General features: G+C 43.3%; 1 protein-coding gene across 1 annotated transcript in view; it reads left to right on the top strand.

Moving 5' to 3' along the window:
• The window catches only part of mpv17 (mitochondrial inner membrane protein MPV17), an 80952-nt gene that overhangs the window by 35701 nt on the left and 26652 nt on the right, over window positions 1–18599 (top strand). The window contains exon 6 of the mRNA XM_048597066.1: window positions 13979–14142. Within this exon, the coding sequence (XP_048453023.1) occupies window positions 13979–14142 (164 nt within the window). The remainder of the gene's footprint in view (window positions 1–13978; window positions 14143–18599) is intronic.

Here is an 18599-nt window from a genome sequence, read left to right as displayed (position 1 = left end):
TTATTTATGTGTAAATGCTGCTTGACGGAACTGTCGATTGACTTCTTTAACCAGTTTTCTGATAACTGAGTAGATTGATGGGGCATTAATTGATTGGATTGGATTGTTACTATTTTTGATGTGCAGACAATCCACCACCCTTAGCTGGTCTTGCCAATCTGAACCCAGGTCCATAACAATGTAACTGCCTCTTAATACCTTTGGAATTGGCTTAATAGTGCACTTGGCTATATTCAAGAAAACTGGTGAGCAACTTCTGAAGATGAGTCGTATTGAACTTGAAGCATTAACTCTGTTTCTGTCTCTACAAATGATGCCAGACCGGCTGAGTTTCTCAGCATTCTACGTTTGTTTCATCACACTGTTTCTAGGGTACAAATAACATCCTTGTAACTCAATTCTAGCTTATGATGTTTTGTTAGAAAAATAAGTTCAAACTACAAGTTACCGAATAGAACTTAAAGTAACATTTTAATGTGTCATAAGATAATGCTCTAAACACACCTCTCCAAGCCCACTGGGGTGGGAGGGAGACGAGCAGTTTCAGCTGTTGTCTACAAGTGTGGCCATTCCCAAGGTGGGCCAGATGCAGTCATAGATGGATTCACCAGGACCTGGATGAAGGGCATAGTGAATCTCTGTTGAGAGGAGAAGGAGAGCACAGACCCCTCCCTGACACAGGACAAGAAGACGACATGCAACGCTCCTGTCCCCATCCCCACCTCCATTACCTCCCGGTTTCCATCCAAAATAGTGAGAAGCTCAGCAAGTTGTCCAACGTCAGCCTGTGTTAACTGGACATCTTGGAAAGGTTCGAAAAAATGTGTGTGAGGGAGGGGAACTGTGATTAGAGAAACTGGAAGGACAACATGGGACAAATAGAATCTGCAATTGGAGGAGTAGCTCCTCACAGATTCTGTCACCTAGGCTTGCTGCTGTTCTATTCAATGTACTTTCTTGAATTTTCCATCATTGCGTCTTCGGTGCTCATTGTGATGTTTCCAGGATTAATTCACCTGTTGCCCCCATATATTTTGAAGCCTGTTTGCAAAAACATTTTATAAGAAGACTTTGTTTAAAGGCAGATGCCACCACACCACCATTTTGACAGAGAACGGAAAGATGAAATGTCATAAATATGTTAGTTGTTTTGACAGATGACTGCTAATTGCCTTGACAGGATGCGTGCTTCTCCTGCCAAAAATGACACTTCGCATCAGACACAACCCATATGTCACTGACAAATTGCAGCTTGAGCCAGTGTCAGCAGGAGCATTTGCTTCTGTTTGCTTGTTTAATATTTTGAAATTATAGTATATATCTTCAGTGGACTACAATGAAATACTGTAAGAAGTCAAGCAAATATTGATAGGATATTAAATATTGCAGTAAGCTGCTTTACTTTTAGAGAATCAATTTGATGATTTGAACTTACTATGATTTTGACTTAGAACGTAGAACAGTACAGCATAGGAACAGCCTGTTCGGCCCACCATGTCTGTGCCAACTATGATGCTATTTTAAAGTAATCCCAATTTTTTGGACCAAGTTATCATATAGATGAATCAGAAACAATTTTTAAATTTGTTTTTAAATGCTTTTCATCGTAAAATGCTTGAATGTGTTTGCTGTAAACTTCAGACCCATATCAAGATTCTTCATTGTTCCAGAGGATGACGCATACATAACCTTTGTTGAAAATATGCCTCATGTCTTTATTTCTCTCTTTTTGTACCTAATCTGTTTTAGTACCTAAGATTTGCACCTAGGTTCTTTGCACCTAAGATGGCACCCAGTGTGGTGACATTGTACACATTTCACTGTACTCCAGTACTTGGTACTTTGAATACACATGACAATAAACCTAATTCTAAGTAGGCTGACTTACACTATCACTTGGATTGTTGCCTTAAAAGTGATTTTAAAAAAAATCCAACAATTCCTGGCAGTGCTATAAGCCACAATATGATACAGAGGAGCACAAGTTAGAGGACCAAACCTACCAAACAGACGCCTGCTGCCTATGGCAAGGCCTAAACGACATTGCAGGATACAAAATGAAGCAGTGCAAGATAGCAGACAAAGACACATCTCTCCCTGACGTGCTGAATGCTTTCTGCACTTGGTTTGAGCAGACTGCCCGCGGCGCGGTCGTGCCTGTCTCGACAGCCCCAGACAGATCTGTTCTATCTGTCACCGCTTCATATATCAGATCGATTTTCCTGGGAGTCAATACAAGGAAAGCAACGGGTCTGGAAGGTGTCCCCGGCCAAACACTCAGATCTTATGCAGACCAACTGATGGAGGTATTCACTGACATCTTCAGCTTCTCCTTCCTACAAGCCGAAGTCCCCACCTGCTTTAAGAAGACCACCATCATTCCTGTACCTAAGAAAACACATGCAACTTGCCTTAATATCTATGCCCAATGGCTCTGACCTCACTAATCATGAACTGCTTCGAGAGGCTGGTCCTGGCCCAAATCAACTCCAGTCTCCCAGCCCACCTCAAACCCCTGCTATTTGTCTACCGATGTAACAGGTCCACAGAAGATGCCATATCCCTAGCCTTGCACTCATCCCTGAAGCATCTGGACATCAAAGACACCTACATCAGACTCCTGCTCATTGACTACAGCGCCGCCTTGAACACCATAATCCCCTCCAGACTGATCTCAAAACTCCATGACCTTGGTCTCGGCTCCACCCTCTGTCACTGGATCCTCAGCTTTCTGACCCACAGACCACAATCAGTGAAGATAGGTAACTGCAGAAGGTGGTGTGCACAGCCCAGGCCATCACGGAAGCCAACCTTCTATCCATGGACTCCATTTACACGGCTCGCTGCCGCAGAAAGGCTGCCAACATCATCAAAGCCCTATTGCACCCCGGTAATGATCTCCTACAACCTCTTCTGCCAGGCAGATGATACAGAAGCCTGAACACGCACGAGCAGGTTCAAGAACAGCTTCTTTCCGGCCATTATCAGACTGATGAATGGACTGTCTAGCCTCAAATAATGCTGATCTTGCTAACGTTGATCTCCCCTAGCGCATGCCCTGTGCAACGTAACCTGTGTGCCTCTGTCTAAGTCTTTTTGATCTGTACATCCTTAGCTTACTATGATCTGCCTGTACCACTCGTAAACAGAGGTTTTTACTTTATTTCGGTACACGTGACAATAAATAAATAAATCAATCATTCAATCGAGGTGATGTCCATGCACTTGTTACGCATCCCTAATTGTCTTTGAACTGAATGACTTGCAACGTTATTGAGGCAGTCAGTCATATTGATGTGGGTTTGAGTGGCTTGAGAGTCAGACTGGGTAAGGATGGCAAATTTTCCTTCCCTAAACGATTTTGGTGAACGAAATGACTTTTTCTGATGATCAGTGTGAGTTGTTATGGTCACTGAGATCTGCTTTCAATTCTGGATAGATTAATTGTATTTAATTTCCAGCTGCCAATGTGGGATTCGAATCCATGTCTCCATTGCATTAGCCTGGCCTTCTGGATTGCTAATCCCACGACATTGCTGCTATGCCATTCTCTCAGTACATTCTGGGCAGGATCTTAAAGGAGGAAGGCAAGATAGAGTGATCAGGTAGTTTAGAGAAGGATGTGCAGAGTTTTGGGCTTGTCAGCCAAAGGTATATTTCTAATGGTGAATCAATTGAAATCATATGTTCAGGAGACCAGCGGAGCCTTCACAGAAGGGGAGCAAAGCCATGGAGGGATTTTGAAAACGAAGATAAGCAATTTTTAAGAAAGGATGGCTTTACCAGGAACTAGTGTAGATCTGTGAGCACAGGAGTGATGGGTGAATTGGATTTGGTGTGATTTAGGACATGGACGGCATATTTCTAGAATAGCTCAAATTATGTAGGGCAGAATACGAGAGGTTGGCTTTAATGAAGGCTTCAGCAACAAATAAAATGATGCAGGAGCAGGATCAGTCAATGTTATGGAGGAAATGGGTATTCTTAGGGATGGCATGAACATGTGGTTGGAAGCTAATCTCTCGTCAGATAGTACATGAAAATTGTAAATAGGTTGTCTGTAATTGAATCACTTACCTGAAAATCCTTGTTCCATTTCGGTCCCTAAATAAAATATAGAAGAATAAAAGATATGTCTTAACAAGTGGCATTACTATTAAACCACAGCCTCTACATAAGAACCTAAGAGCTAGGAACAGAAGGAAACAATGCCACAAATTTGCTCTATCATTCACATTATGACTCGAACATTATGACCAATAGTTTACATCAACTTCACTTGTTTTATCATACTGCTCACATATCCTCTGATTCTGTTGTCCAAATATCTTCTCCCTCTCTTGAATGCATGCAAAAACTGAAAATCCATTCCTGTCCAGAGTAGAGCATTTCAAAGGGACTCAGCCCTCTGAATAAAGAAATTCTCTTGGTTCTGAACGACGATCAAGGGGTTATGGACCCTAGTTCTGCAATTCAAAAAGCATGAGCAACCTTTCATGATCTGCACTGTAAAGCTGTTAAATAATTTCATTTAAAGAAAAAGGAATCACCTCTCATTCTCCTAAACTCCAAAGAATATAGGGCCAGCCTCTCAATTTCTGCAATATTATTGGTGCATGAAGTAAAACAAAGATCATTCTACTACGAATTATTCTCAAGTTGAAAGAAGGGGATACATTGTTTGGATTGAGTTTAGGAAATTTAATTCACATCTAGAATTTGCATACAGACCGACAGTCATTAATGCATGGGTGTCTTTTTCTTTTATTTACTTCTGGGATGTGGGTGTCATTGGCTGGGCCAGCAATTATTGCCTGTTCCTAGTTGCCCTTGGTGATGAGCTGCCTTCTTGACCTACTGCAGGTAAACCCACAATGTTGTTAGGGAGGGATTTCAAAGATTTTATGAAGAAATGGTGATTTTTTTTTTGAAGTCAGCATGGTGAGTGGCTTGGAGGAAAACCAGCCGCTGATGGGTGTTTTCCATATCTGCTGCCATGTTCTTTGAGTTGTAGTGGTCAGGACTTTGGAAAATGCTGTCTCGGGATATTTGGTGAATTTCTTCAGTGTATCTTGCAGATAGGACACACTGAGCATCAGCGGGGAAGGGAGTGGATATATATGGACGTGGTGCCAATGAAGCGACTGCTTTGTCCTGCATGGTGTCGAGCTTCTTAAGCATTGTTGAAACTGCACTTATCCAGGCAAGTGTGAAACATTTGCACAATTCCTTATAATTTTAAAATGATAATTATATTTGAGAACATTGCAAAGCAGTGTATTATTCACTGAATTGGTGGTATAATGACCTAAAGAAAGGGATTCTGTGAAAAACCTGACTCTATCTGATTTGCAGATCTCAGTTGCACTGTTGTGTGAGGTACTGATGCAAAACCAAGCTTTGACCTCCTACGAAGAGGAACATACAAGTTAGGATCCGGAGTAGGTCATTTGGCCCATCAAATCTGTTCTACTATTTCAATCCGATCTAATAGTAGCCTCAACTCTACATTACTGTCTACCCCAAATAACGTATCACTCTCTTGCTTATCAAAAATGTATCTACCTCCTGAGTTTAAAATATTCAATGTTTCTGCTTCTACCATATTAAAGGAAGAAAGTTCAAAAGCCTCATGGCTATGCGCGACAAAACGAATTCTTCTCACCTTTTGTCTTAAATGGATAACCGTTATTTTTAAATGGTGACCCCTGATTCTAGATTCTCCCACAAGAGGATACATCCTTTCCACATTCACCCTGTTAAGCACTCTCAGAATTTTATATGTTTCAATCAGTTTGCTTCTTTCTCTTCCAAACTCCAGTGGATATCAGCTTAACTTGTCCAACCTTCCCTCAGGAAAACCTGCCCATTCCAGGTATTAGTCTGATAAACCTTCTCGAGCTGCTTCCAATGCATTTGCACCCATCCTTTAAATAAGGATGCCAATACTGAACTCAATTTGTAGTCTCAACAATGTTTGTATACCTGAAATATTATCTCCCTGTTTTTGTATTCAATTCACCTAGCAATAAATTATAAAATTCTATCAGCTTTTCCAAATTACTACTTGTTCCTGCATACTAGCCTTTTACATTTCAGACATCAAGGTTTTTCTGCGTTCTTTCTCCAATTGCAAAATGCGCTTGTTTATTCTACCTGCCAAAATAGGCGATTTCGCATTTTCCCACATTGTCAATTTGCCAGGTGTTTACCAACTCACTTGGCCTATCTTTTTCTCATTGCAGCCTCTCTATGTTCTAAATTAGGTTTGTAGAATTTTGCTGCTTCTTTCTTCTATCGACAACTGTGCTATAGTCTAACTATTATGCTGGACTGGAACTGGCCTCCCGAAATACTAACCGATGTTTTTCTACTTTCGTAATTTCTTTAAAATCTGGGCATCACTGGGTATACTGTCAAGTTGGGGTGATACCAGTAGTGAGAAAACTTTCACCAGCACTTTACCCCTCCACGCCGTTTTTGCTGTAAAACGGGAACTGTCTTTTTACACCAATATGCAGAACATTATATAAACGGTACTCCGTCTTTTGAGATTCATGTTTTTAAAGTAACGTTCTTTGTAACACAGTTGTTGTGATGTTTCATAGTTGATTTTAACCATATATTTGTAAATAAAATAGAAAGCGCTGAAAATACTCAGGATTTAGCAATATATTTGAAGAGAAACGGTTAACATTTCAGCACTTCAAAAGACAAGGGAAGGACTGGGATCGGCATTCAGTTCCAGCCTCGGACAACTATCTGTGTGGAGTTATGCACGTTCTCCCTGTGTCTGCATGGGTTTCTGCCGGGTGTTGCGGTTCCCTCCCATAGTCCAAAGATGTGCTGTTTGGGTGGATTGGCCATGTGTAGGTTAGGTGCTTTAGTCATGGAAAATGTAGATCTACAGGGTATGGGGGGGCGGAGGGGGTGGGGGCTTTGAGTCAGTGTGGATTTGTTGGGCCAAATGGCCTGTTTCCACACTCTGGATTCTATGTCATGTTCACGACTTCTATTCTACCTATCAAATTTAACAACCATATCTTCTGTCCATTCATCTAAGTCATTTATAGAAATTTTAAAAGTTAAGGCTACAGTATTGACCTCTGTGGTACACCATTCATGATATATTGGCAACCAGAATGGACCTATCTATGCAACACTTCATTTTCCTGTTAGTTAGTCAATCTTCTGTCCATGCCAACATTTTACCCCCTACATCATGAGTTTTTATTTTCTGTTGTAGTCTTTGTGACATCATATCTTCTGAAAATTCTTGAAGAACATTAGCATAGATTAAACCTCAGCGCCTTGACAGAGATCTTTGTATCCTCTTTAGCAACAGGTGAGGTTCCAGAAGACTGGAGAATAGCCAATGTTGTTCCTTTGTTCAAAAAGGGCACCTGGTAGAATCCAGGAAATTATATACATCAGTGGTTGGGAGATTATTGGAGAAGATCTTTCGGGACAGGATTTATTTGCATTAGGAGAAGAATGGATTTATTGGGGATAGTCAGCATGGCTTTATGCGGGTAAGGTCTTGTCTCACAAACTTGATTTTTTTTTGAGGAAGTGATGATGATGATGTCCTCTACTTGGACTTGACTGAAACATTGACAAGGTCCCTCATGGTAGGCTGGTCCAGAAGATTAAGTAGTATGGAATCTATGGTGAGTTGGCTTGGTTATAGAAGTCTGAGGGTGGTTATGGAAAGATGTTTTTCTGACCAGAGGTCTGTGCCCAGTGGTGTTCTGAAAGGGTCAGTGCTGAGATCTCTGTTGTTTGTAATATAAATAATGTTCTTGATGAAAACGTAGGTGGTCTGATTAGTAAGTTTGGAGATGACATGAAATTTGGTGGAGTTGTGGATAGTGAGGAAGTTTATTAAAAGATACAGCAGAAAATAGTAGGTGGAAAGTTGGGTGGAGAAATGGCAAACAGAATTTAATCCAGATAAGTGTAAGGTGATGCATTTTGGGAGGTCAAGTGCAAGATGAGAGTATACAGTAAATGGCTAGACCCTTAGCAGCATTGATATACGGAGGGATCTTTGAGTCCAAGTTCATAGCTGTCTGAAAGTGGTAACACAAATAGTTGAGGTGCTTGCCATCATCAGTCAGGGCATTGAATGTAAAAGTTGGCAAGTTATGTTACATCTGTTTAAGACTTTGGTTAAGCCATGTTAAACCTCAAGGGATCTCTCTCCCACTGCAACTCTCTCGTAATCTCTTCGGCCTTGAAACTGCTCGACCACGTCCTGAAGCAAACCAGGTACTACAGCCACATCACCTTCCTTAGCACCTGCCTACGGAACCAGATCATCCCCAATGGACTACAGTCCACATTCAAGCCTTCCCAATTTGGCCCCAACCGTGATAATATCTACACTCATGGTATTGAGACCCTTCAGAAGCGTTTCTCCCTGCGACTCCTGAAACACACACTTGCAGCAATGCCCCGGCATCTCCAGGCACGACAATCAAGCCTACCCCAGCTCAGAGCCTCCCTCTCCCAGACCTGCAAAGGACCTCTCCTGTTTTTTATTCTTCGTAGGATCCACAATCTGAACTCCCAATTCTACTCAGCTTTATTGGACACTAAAAACCGTAAGTACAGTAAACTTACTGGTGCCTACCACCCAAAACGGGCTTCCTCCACCCCCCAAATCCCCAGCCATACCCAGGACTTTCCCCACAATGGGCCCACCGCCATTGGCCATGAGGCCACTATCGTAGAACCCACAGATGACGTCACATCCGCCACTGCCGGGTTCCCCACTTCCGGGACAGCAAACACCATCGCTGCCGTTGCCACCGACACTGAAGTCGCGACCACCCTCACCGCTACTGCCGCCGCCTACCCCGCTCCTCCTACCTCCGACGCCGCTCCGCCCATCACCGACGCGGACGCAACTCCACCCACCGCCAGCGCAACTCCGCCCACAGCCGACGCCGACACAGCTCCGCCCACAGCCTCCACAGCCAGCAGCTCCAGAGGAGACAGCAGCACCCAGCCCTGCCGAGTCTTCACCATCCCCCCAGACCTACCCCTTACTGAGGACGAACGGTCAGTCCTCAGTAAAGGGCTCACCTTTGTCCCCCTCCACCCACAGATCAATGAATACCGCTCACGCTTGGACATAGAGCAGTTTTTCCGCCGCCTCCGCCTCCACGCTTCTTTAACCGTGAACCTAACCCTCCCTCTACTGACCCCTTCTCCCGCTTCCAACACACCCCCTCCTCCTGGACACCACCACCCCAAGGCCTCCTACCCTCCCTCGACCTCTTCATCTCCAACTGCCGTCGAGACATCAATCGCCTCAACCTCTCCACCCCTCTCACCCACTCCAACCTCTCCCCTGCAGAACGTGCAGCCCTCCGCTCCCTCCGCTCCAATCCCAACTTCACCATAAAACCCGCGGACAAGGGAGGCGCAGTTGTAGTATGGCGCACTGACCTCTACATCGCCGAGGCCGGACGCCAACTCTCCAACACCTCCTCCTACCGCCCCCTTGATCATGACCCCACCCCTGAGCACCAAACCATCATCTCGCAAACCATCCACAACCTCATCACCTCAGGTGACCTCCCACCCACGGCCTCCAACCTCATCGTTCCCCAACCTCACACTGCCCGCTTCTATCTCCTTCCCAAAATCCACAAACCTGAATGCCCTGGTCGACCCGTTGTCTCCACCTGCTCCTGCCCCACCGAACTGATCTCCAACTATCTAGACTCCATTTTCTCCCCCTTGGTCCAGGAACTCCCTACCTATGTCCGTGACACCACCCACGCCCTCCACCTCCTCCAGAACTTCCAATTCCCCGGTCCCCAACACCTCATCTTTACCATGGACGTCCAGTCCCTCTACACCTGCATTCCCCATGCAGATGGCCTTAAGGCCCTCCGCTTCTTCCTGTCCCGCAGGCCCGACCAGTCCCCCTCCACTGACACCCTCATCCGCTTAGCCGAACTCGTCCTCACACTCAACAACTTCTCTTTCAATTCCTCCCACTTCCTACAGACAAAGGGGGTAGCCATGGGTACCCGCATGGGCCCAAGCTACGCCTGCCTCTTTGTAGGTTACGTGGAACAATCCCTCTTCCATACCTACACCGGCCCTAAACCCCACCTCTTCCTCCGTTACATTGATGACTATATCGACGCCGCCTCATGCTCCCACGAGGAGCTCGAAAAGTTCATACACTTCACTAACACCTTCCACCCCAATCTTAAGTTTGCCTGGACCATCTCTAACACCTCTCTCCCCTTCCTGGACCTCTCTGTCTCCATATCGGGCAACCACCTAGAAACCGATATTCATTTCAAGCCCACCGACTCCCACAGCTACCTAGAATACTCCTCCTCCCACCCACCTTCCTGCAAAAATGCTATCCCCTATTCCCAATTCCTTCGCCTCCGCCGCATCTGCTCCCAGGATGAGGCATTCCACTCCCGTACATCTCAGTTGTCCTCGTTTTTCAAGGACCGTAACTTCCCCTCCTCGGTGGTCGAGAACGCCCTCAACCGTGTCTCCCACATCTCCTGCACCTCATCCCTCACACCCCGTCCACACAATAAGAACCAAAAAAGAATCCCCCTCGTCCTCACGTACCACCCCACCAACCTCCGGATCCAACGCATCATCCTCCGACACTTCCGCCATCTGCAATCCGACCCCACCACCAAAGACATCTTTCCCTCCCCACCCTTATCTGCTTTCCGGAGGGACAACTCTCTCCGTGACTCCCTTGTCCGCTCCACACTCCCCTCCAGCTCCACCACACCCGGCACTTTTCCCTGCAACCGCAGGAAGTGCTACACCTGCCCCCATGCCTCCTCCCTCACCCCCATCCCAGGCCCCAAGAAGACTTTCCACATCAAGCAGATGTTCACCTGCACATCTGCCAATGTGGTATACTGCATCCGCTGTACCCGGTGTGGCTTCCTCTACATCGGGGAAACCAAGCGGAGACTCGGGGACCGCTTTGCAGAACACCTACGCTCGGTTCGCAATAAACAACTGCACCTCCCAGTCGCGAACCATTTCAACTCCCCCTCCCATTCCTCAGACGACATGTCCATCCTGGGCCTCCTGCAGTGCCACAACGATGCCACCCGAAGGTTGCAGGAACAGCACCTCATATTTCGCTTGGGAACCCTGCAGCCCAATGGTATCAATGTGGATTTCACAAGTTTCAAAATCTCCCCTCCCCCTACCGCATCCCAAAACCAGTCCAGCTTGTCCCTGCCTCCCTAACCTGTTCTTCCTCCCACCTATCCCCTCCTCCTACCTCAAGCCGCACCTCCATCTCCTACCGACCAACCTCATCCCGCCCCCTTGACCTGTCCATCCTCCCTGGACTGACCTATCCCCTTCCTAACTCCCTACCTACACTCACCTTTCCTGGCTCCATCCCCGCCTCTTCGACCTGTTTGTTTCCTCTCCACCTATCCTCTCCTCTATCCCTCTTCTATCCGCCTCCCACTGTCTCCCTATTTATTTCAAAACCCCCTTCCCCTCCCCCTTTTCTGATGAAGGGTCTAGGCCCGAAACGTCAGCCTCTCTGCTCCTATGATGCTGCTTGGCCTGCTGTGTTCATCCAGCCCTGCACCTTGTTGTCTCTTGTTTTAGATTATTGTATTCAGTTTTAGTCACCACATTATATGAAGAATGTGGAGGCTTTGGAGAGGGTGAAAAAGAGGTTTACCAGAATGTAACCTGGATTGGAGTATAGTAGCTATAAGGAAAGGTTGGACAAATTTGGATTGTTTTGTGCTGGAGTATCAGTTGTTTAGGGTGATCTGCTAAAATTATATAAAATTGAGAGGCGTGGATAAGGTAGATAGTCAGAGTCTGTTTCCCAGGGTGAAAGTGTTCTAAGGGACATAAATTTAAGGTGAGAGGGGAAAGTTTACAAGAGATGTGAAAGGTAATTTTGTTTTACAGAGTGTGGTAGATTCCTAGAACGTTCTGTCAAGGGAGGTGGTAACAGCTGATATGTTAGCCAAATTTAAGAGGCATTTAGACTCATGACTAGGCATGGACTAGAGGGATACAAACCATGTGCAGGCAGGGCCAAATGACCTGTTCCTATGCTGTACTGTTCTATGTTACAGATTCTGGAAATCAAAATCCAATGGATTGGTTAAATATGATTTCCCTTTTATAAAACAGTATTGACTCTGCCTGATTACCTTAAACTTATCCAAGTACCCTGCTATAACATCTTTAACAACAGCTTCTGACAATTTCCATCAGACCACAAAAGCTAGGAACAGAAGTAACTCAGGCCATTGAAGCTTCACCATTCAATGAGATTTATAATTGATCTGCTAAACCTCAACTCCACTTACCTACCTTTTCCTTAAAACCCTTGATTCCCTGACTGATTAAAAATCTTGTCTGTCACAGCCCTGAATATACTTAATGACTCAGCCTCAAGAATCCTCTGACACAAAAAATTGTCTCAGCCCTAAATGTGCAACCCCTTATTCTGAAATTATGCCATCTTGTCGTAGACTCTCCCACATGGGAAAACAACCGTTCCACATCTACCTTGTCAAATCCCCTATGAATCTTGTATTTATCAATAAGGTTGCCTCTCCTTCTCTATTCCAATGAGTACAGTCCAAATCTACTCAACCTCTCCTCATACGACCATCCTTCTATACTTGATATCAGGCCAGTCGTTCTTCTCTGGAATGCCTGCAATGTCATTATATCTTTCCTTGGATAAGGGGCCCAAACTGTTCACTGTATTCCAGTTGTGGACTGACCAATGCCTTGTAGTGTTTATAGCTCTGCAGTCTTTCTCCATTTTAAATAATATTCAGATACTCTATTCTTCCTGCCAAAGTGCATAACCTCACATTTCCCCACAGGGATTCCATCTGCAAGTTTTTTTGCCCACTTGCTTAATCTCACTTCAGCCTCTGTCTCATTCTCACCAGTTATGTTCCTACCTATTTTTGTTACCTGCAAACTTGGCTATGGTACGCTCGCTTTCTTCACTCAAATCATTAATATATATTAAAAATAATTGTGTCCCCAGAACGGAGCCCTGTGATGCACCACTAGTTACATATGCCATCCTGAAAATGCCACTCCTCTCCCCTCCCCACCCCAATTCTGTCTTCTATCAGTCAGCTAATCCTCTGTACATACCAATATACTACCTTCAACATCATGAGCTATTTACTTAGTAAGATGCCTTATGTTGGGCACTTCATCAAATGCCTTCTGAAAATCCACTTCCCCTTCATTTATCCTGTTTGTTACCATCTCAAAGAATTCTATAAAATTTGTTGGACATGATTTCCCCTTCTGCTTGTTACTTTGCTTGATCATATTCTCTATGACAGATGTGAATCTGGCCTGTAGTTTTTTTTGCTCTGCTCTGCCCCGTTTGAACAAAATAGTTTGTTATTTTGAAATTTAATGGAGTCTTTCTTGAATTTAGGGAGCCAATGCATGAACTACCTGACCAGCCACTACTTTTAAGAATGTAAGATGAAGTGTGTCAGGACCTGGGAACTTCTCAGCGCACAGCTGCAGCAACTTTCTCAGCTACTTGTAATTTTCTTGAGTCCCTCTCTCCTTTCCATTTCCTGATATATATCAAAAATAGCTATATTAGTTCTGGGAAGTTATAAGTAACTTCTACAGTGAAGACCACTGAAAAATACCATTTTGAATAAATAGAGAAATTCATACCTGGGTGGCTTCTGCAGGTTCGTCAAATGTGATTGATGAGATGAATTCAGCAAATAATTTGAACTTTAATGATAAAAGGTGTGTCATTTATATATATTTTAATATCAAGTATTTCTGATTTTTGATTGAACTAATGACACACGAATTTTATGTGGATTAACATAACTTATGAATTCAGTTATTGAGCTCTGATTTAAAACTCCCAAATTTTTATACTGAGAAGGTTTTAAATGCTGTTAATGATTGTCCTTCAATTTTGCAGGTACTTTGGTTGGATGCAGTGATGTAATTTCACAACAACTAATTGAACGACAAGGATGGGCAAATCATGACACAAAAAGGACGCTCAGGATGACCACTGTTGGATTAATTTATGTGGTAACTGCAGATTCTAAAATGAGTGTTATATGGAACAGAACAAATGATGCAAAATGGAAATAAGATTACAGCTCGTGTTTAAAACACAATGTCTCCTGAGCAAATATTTTAACGCCCCTTAACAGTAGAATCGTGCAAAGTATAATACAGATAGTAACTGGGGATGAAGACTGCAAGTAGCTGCATTGGAAATTGGGTAACCAACTTGATTGGAAAGAGATTCTGAAGAGATTTTTCCAGGTGCTATAACAAGTTGAGAGACAAAATAAACTGGAGAGAATCTGGAGAACACAACAATGCAGCTGAAAGCGCTACCATTTGTGCTGGGTGAAAAAATAAGGAAAGAATTCAAGGCCAGGATTGGAGGAGTGGAGCTTTCCAAGTTGCAGAGCTGGAGGACCTTTTAGACATCAGTTGTGGAAAGATTTATAATTAGGGATAAACATCTTATTTAAACTTGCTACCTGTTGATAAAATGAGCAAATGGTCAAAAAGGCAGAGGACGTAATTCAGTGTCAGTAAATATGAGTGAACGGTTACTTTTGACAAATGAAAATTTAATACTTGTACTGTAAATAGAGGTAAACTGAATGATTTAGCGGATGAAGCCTTAGGAAAGCTAATGGAATATGAAATTCTGTGCTAAGATGTAGAGAATATAGAAGCCTAGATGGGATGGTGAATTGGCACAAAAGCATAATAAGAATATTTTGTGTGAAGAATTGTGTATAGATTTTAGCTCCACTTTATAGGAAAGCTGTCAAAACAGTAAAGAGTGTAGGTTCACTGCCCTTTACCACCATCCAATGACCATTAAATGCCCTTAAAGTTGGCGAGTCTACTACTTTTGCAGGCAGGGCATTCCACGCCCTTACTACTCTCTGAGTAAAGAATCTACCTCTGACATCTGTCCTATATCTATCACCTGCTATCTACCTGCTGTTACTCTGTGACATTGCCCTAAAACACAGAGCCAGATTTCAGGTCTAACTTACAATTATCACACTTATTTCAGAACTTCAGGACATTCTAAACCACTTTACAGTTAATTGGGCGCAACAAGAAATAGTGGTAATAACCAGATTATTTATTCGAGTGCTGTTGTTTAAGGGTTAAAGATTGAAGAGAAGTCTCCAGCTCTTATTTGAAAAGTTCCATTGGACCTTTATACATCCATATGTAAGCTCAGCATTACCACAATTGCGTTGAATGGCAGAGCAGACTTAATGGGCTATATTGTCCACTCTTGTTCCTATTTTTTATGTCCTGGCAGGAGTCTCTGTTAAAACTAGTGAACTTTTTAAAAACATTGATAATGATTTACCAAATTTCCATCTGTACTTTCTTTTATAATTCAGGAATGTATGATGTTTAGTGTGAGTTAGGTGCCTCACACATCTTTTATAATCATTTACGCTCATGTAAGTTAGAAACAGGTCATCCCACTGTCGGAGACTTTGTAATGTCTGACTAACAACTCTCCAGGGCAATGTTGGACTCGGATTCTTCACAATGGCAAGCGCTGATTTATTTATTTTGTCATATGTACCGAAATACAGTGAAAAGTTTTTTGTTTATGAGCAGTACAGGCAGATCATAGTAAGCAAAGAATGTGTAGATCAAAAAGACTTAGAGACACACAGGTTACATTGCACAAGGTGTGTGCTAGGCGAGATCAACGTTAGCAAGATCAGCGTTATTTGAGGCTACAGAGTCCATTCATGAGTCTGATAACTGTGAGGAAGAAGCTGTTCCTGAACCTGCTCGTGCTTGTTCAGGCTTCTGTATCTTCTGCCTGACGGAGGAGGTTGTAGAAGGTCATTACCAGGGTGTTATGTGTCTTTGATGATGTTGGCAGCCTTTCCATGGCAGCGAGACGAATTAATAGAGTCTGTGAATGGGAGTTTGGCTTCCATGATAGTCTGGGCTGTGCACACAACTTTATGTAGTTTCTTATGGTCCTGGGCAGAGCAGTTGCCATACCAGGCCATTATGCACCTGGACGGTACACCTTTAATGGTGCATCTGCAAAAGTTGGTGAAGGACTTTATGGACATGCCAAATTTCCTGTGCCAGCTGAGGAAGAAGAGGCATTGTTGTGCCTTCATGACTGTCGCATCTACGTGGGAAGTCCAGGACAGGTTATCATCACTGTGAGGAACTTGATGCTCTTCACCCTCTCAACCTCAGTTCTGTTGATTTAGATGGGGGCATGTTCTCCTTTCTTTCTGAAGTCAATGATCAGTTCTTTAGTTTTGCCAACATTGAGAGATAGATTGTTTTCATTGCACCACATTACACAAGCAAAGGCAGCCTGTGCCGTTTTAAATTCTTTCATGCAGTGTAAACTTCACTGGGGAAGTCAGAATTTGTTGAACATCCCTAATTGCCTTGCAAAAGTGGTGGTGAGCTGCCATCTTAAACCACTGTAGTCCAAGTGGTGTACATACCCCACAGTACTTTTGGAGAGTTCCAGGATATTGTTCCAGCTACAATGAAGGAATGGCAATATAGTTCTAAGTGAAAGGGTGTGTGACTTAGACATGAACTTGCAGGTGGTGGTGTTCAATGTATCTGTTGTCCTTATCTTTTGACAAGGGAGAATTTGCAGGTTTGGCATGTGCTAAGAAGTCTTAGTGAATGGCAGCATTGCATCTTGTAAATAATGCATACAGCAGCTACCGTATGACAGTGGTGATGGGAGTGCAGTTTTAAGTTGTGGTACCAATCAAGCTGGCTATTTTGCCTTGGTTAGTATCAAGCTTCTTGAGTATTATGGAACTTCAGTCATCCATGCAAGTGGGGAGTATTCCATCACACTCTTGGCTTGTAGGTGGCAGACAGGCTTTAAGGAATTGGGAAGAGAGTTACTCACTGCAGGATTCCTAACCTCTGACCTTCTTGTCTAGCTACTATATTTTTAAGGCTGATCCAATTTTGTTGTAACCCCCAGAATAGTGAAGGATTCAGTGATGGTAACGCCAATGAACATCAAGGGAAGATGGTTGGATTCTCTCCATATCTGCTTTTTGTTTGTTGATGGGCTGCCCAATGTCAGTTTGTTGAACTCCAGTAAGTGCCACAGTTGGATGTTTCCAAGCATGGCTAGGGCTATGCACTCTGATTATCAAAATAAAATCAGTTCAGCTGATTTGGTCTCCTGGACTGTCAGTATTACTTTGTGGACATTTGTGCAAAGCATTGAATATAGGAGTTGGAATGTCATATTGTGGCTGTACAGGAAATTGGTGAGGCCACTTTTGGAGTACTGCGTACAGTTCTGGGAAGGAGGTTATTAAACTGGAAAGGGTGCAGAAAAGATTTACAAGGATGTTACCAGGACTGGAGGGTTTGAGTTATAAGGAGAGGCTGGATAGGCTGGGACTTTTTCCCTGAAAATTAGGAGGTTGAGGGATGGCCTTATGGAGGTTTATATAATCCTGAGACAGACAGATAAGGTTAATAGCTAAGGTCTTTTCCCTAGATTAGGGGAGTCCAAAACTGAGGGCACAGGTTTAAAGTGAGAGGAGAAAGATTTGAAATGGACCCGAGGGGCAGCTTTTTCACATAGAGAGCGTTGTGTATGTGGAATGAACTGCCAGAGTAAGTGGTAGAGGCAGTCACAATTACAGCATTTGAAAGACATTTGGATAGGTACATGAATGGGAAGGGTTTAGAGGGCTATGGGCCAAACGCAGGCAAATGGGACTAGTTTAGTTTGGTCAGCATAGACGAGTTGAACCAAAAGGTCTGTTTCCATGCCGTATGACTAGAAGTTTTATTTCCCTTTTCGGAAGTAAAATAAAGATTTGAAAAATTCTTTGTTATTATTCAATATTGTAACTGATGTTTGTTCATTTTACTCCTTCAATTCCTTTTCATAACTTTTCTCAATTTATTCTAATCCTCTTCAGCAGATTCCCTTTTCTGAAAGCCTTATGCTTGTTGTTCTGATTTCACGTAAGGACCACTCTTACCATTTCAAGTTTTTGTTAGCTCTGCCAGCATAAATTTCAGTTGGAAGATATTTGGTGACTACTGAATGGGTAAAGTACTGTGCAGCAAGTCATCTGGGTAAAAGGGTTTTTGGTTTGATGCCCGGCTGATGTGAAGCATTTCCCATATTACCACTCTAAATAGATATCAAAACTATTTATTTGGCCTTCATGTTTTGGGCCATACAGTAGTTGTTGAAGGTGCTTTTATTTCAGTTTGTTTTTAACCAAGGCACTAGTATAGACGCTGCAATTTGCCTCTGTATCCCTGCACAAAAGGGATGTAGTGTCTAATGAATGCAAACTATCTGTGCTCACATGAAAAAGTGGTCCTGGATGGCTGCTAGGATTTGTTACTCTTTCATCATCCCATTTGCCATTGAATTTTATACTTTTGAGTCAACCATTTTGTTTGACTACCTTTGACTGCAGAGTCTTGGATTTAGTTTGTTCATTAGTAATCACCCAGACCTGCAAAACTCTTGGCAGCATGTGACTCTTTTTTGCTTT

Source organism: Rhincodon typus, chromosome 5 (genome assembly GCF_021869965.1).
Source record: "Rhincodon typus isolate 14 chromosome 5, sRhiTyp1.1, whole genome shotgun sequence".
NCBI lineage: Eukaryota > Metazoa > Chordata > Chondrichthyes > Orectolobiformes > Rhincodontidae > Rhincodon > Rhincodon typus.
Note: the sequence above shows the minus strand (reverse complement) of the source record. Positions and strands in the feature narration are given on the sequence as shown.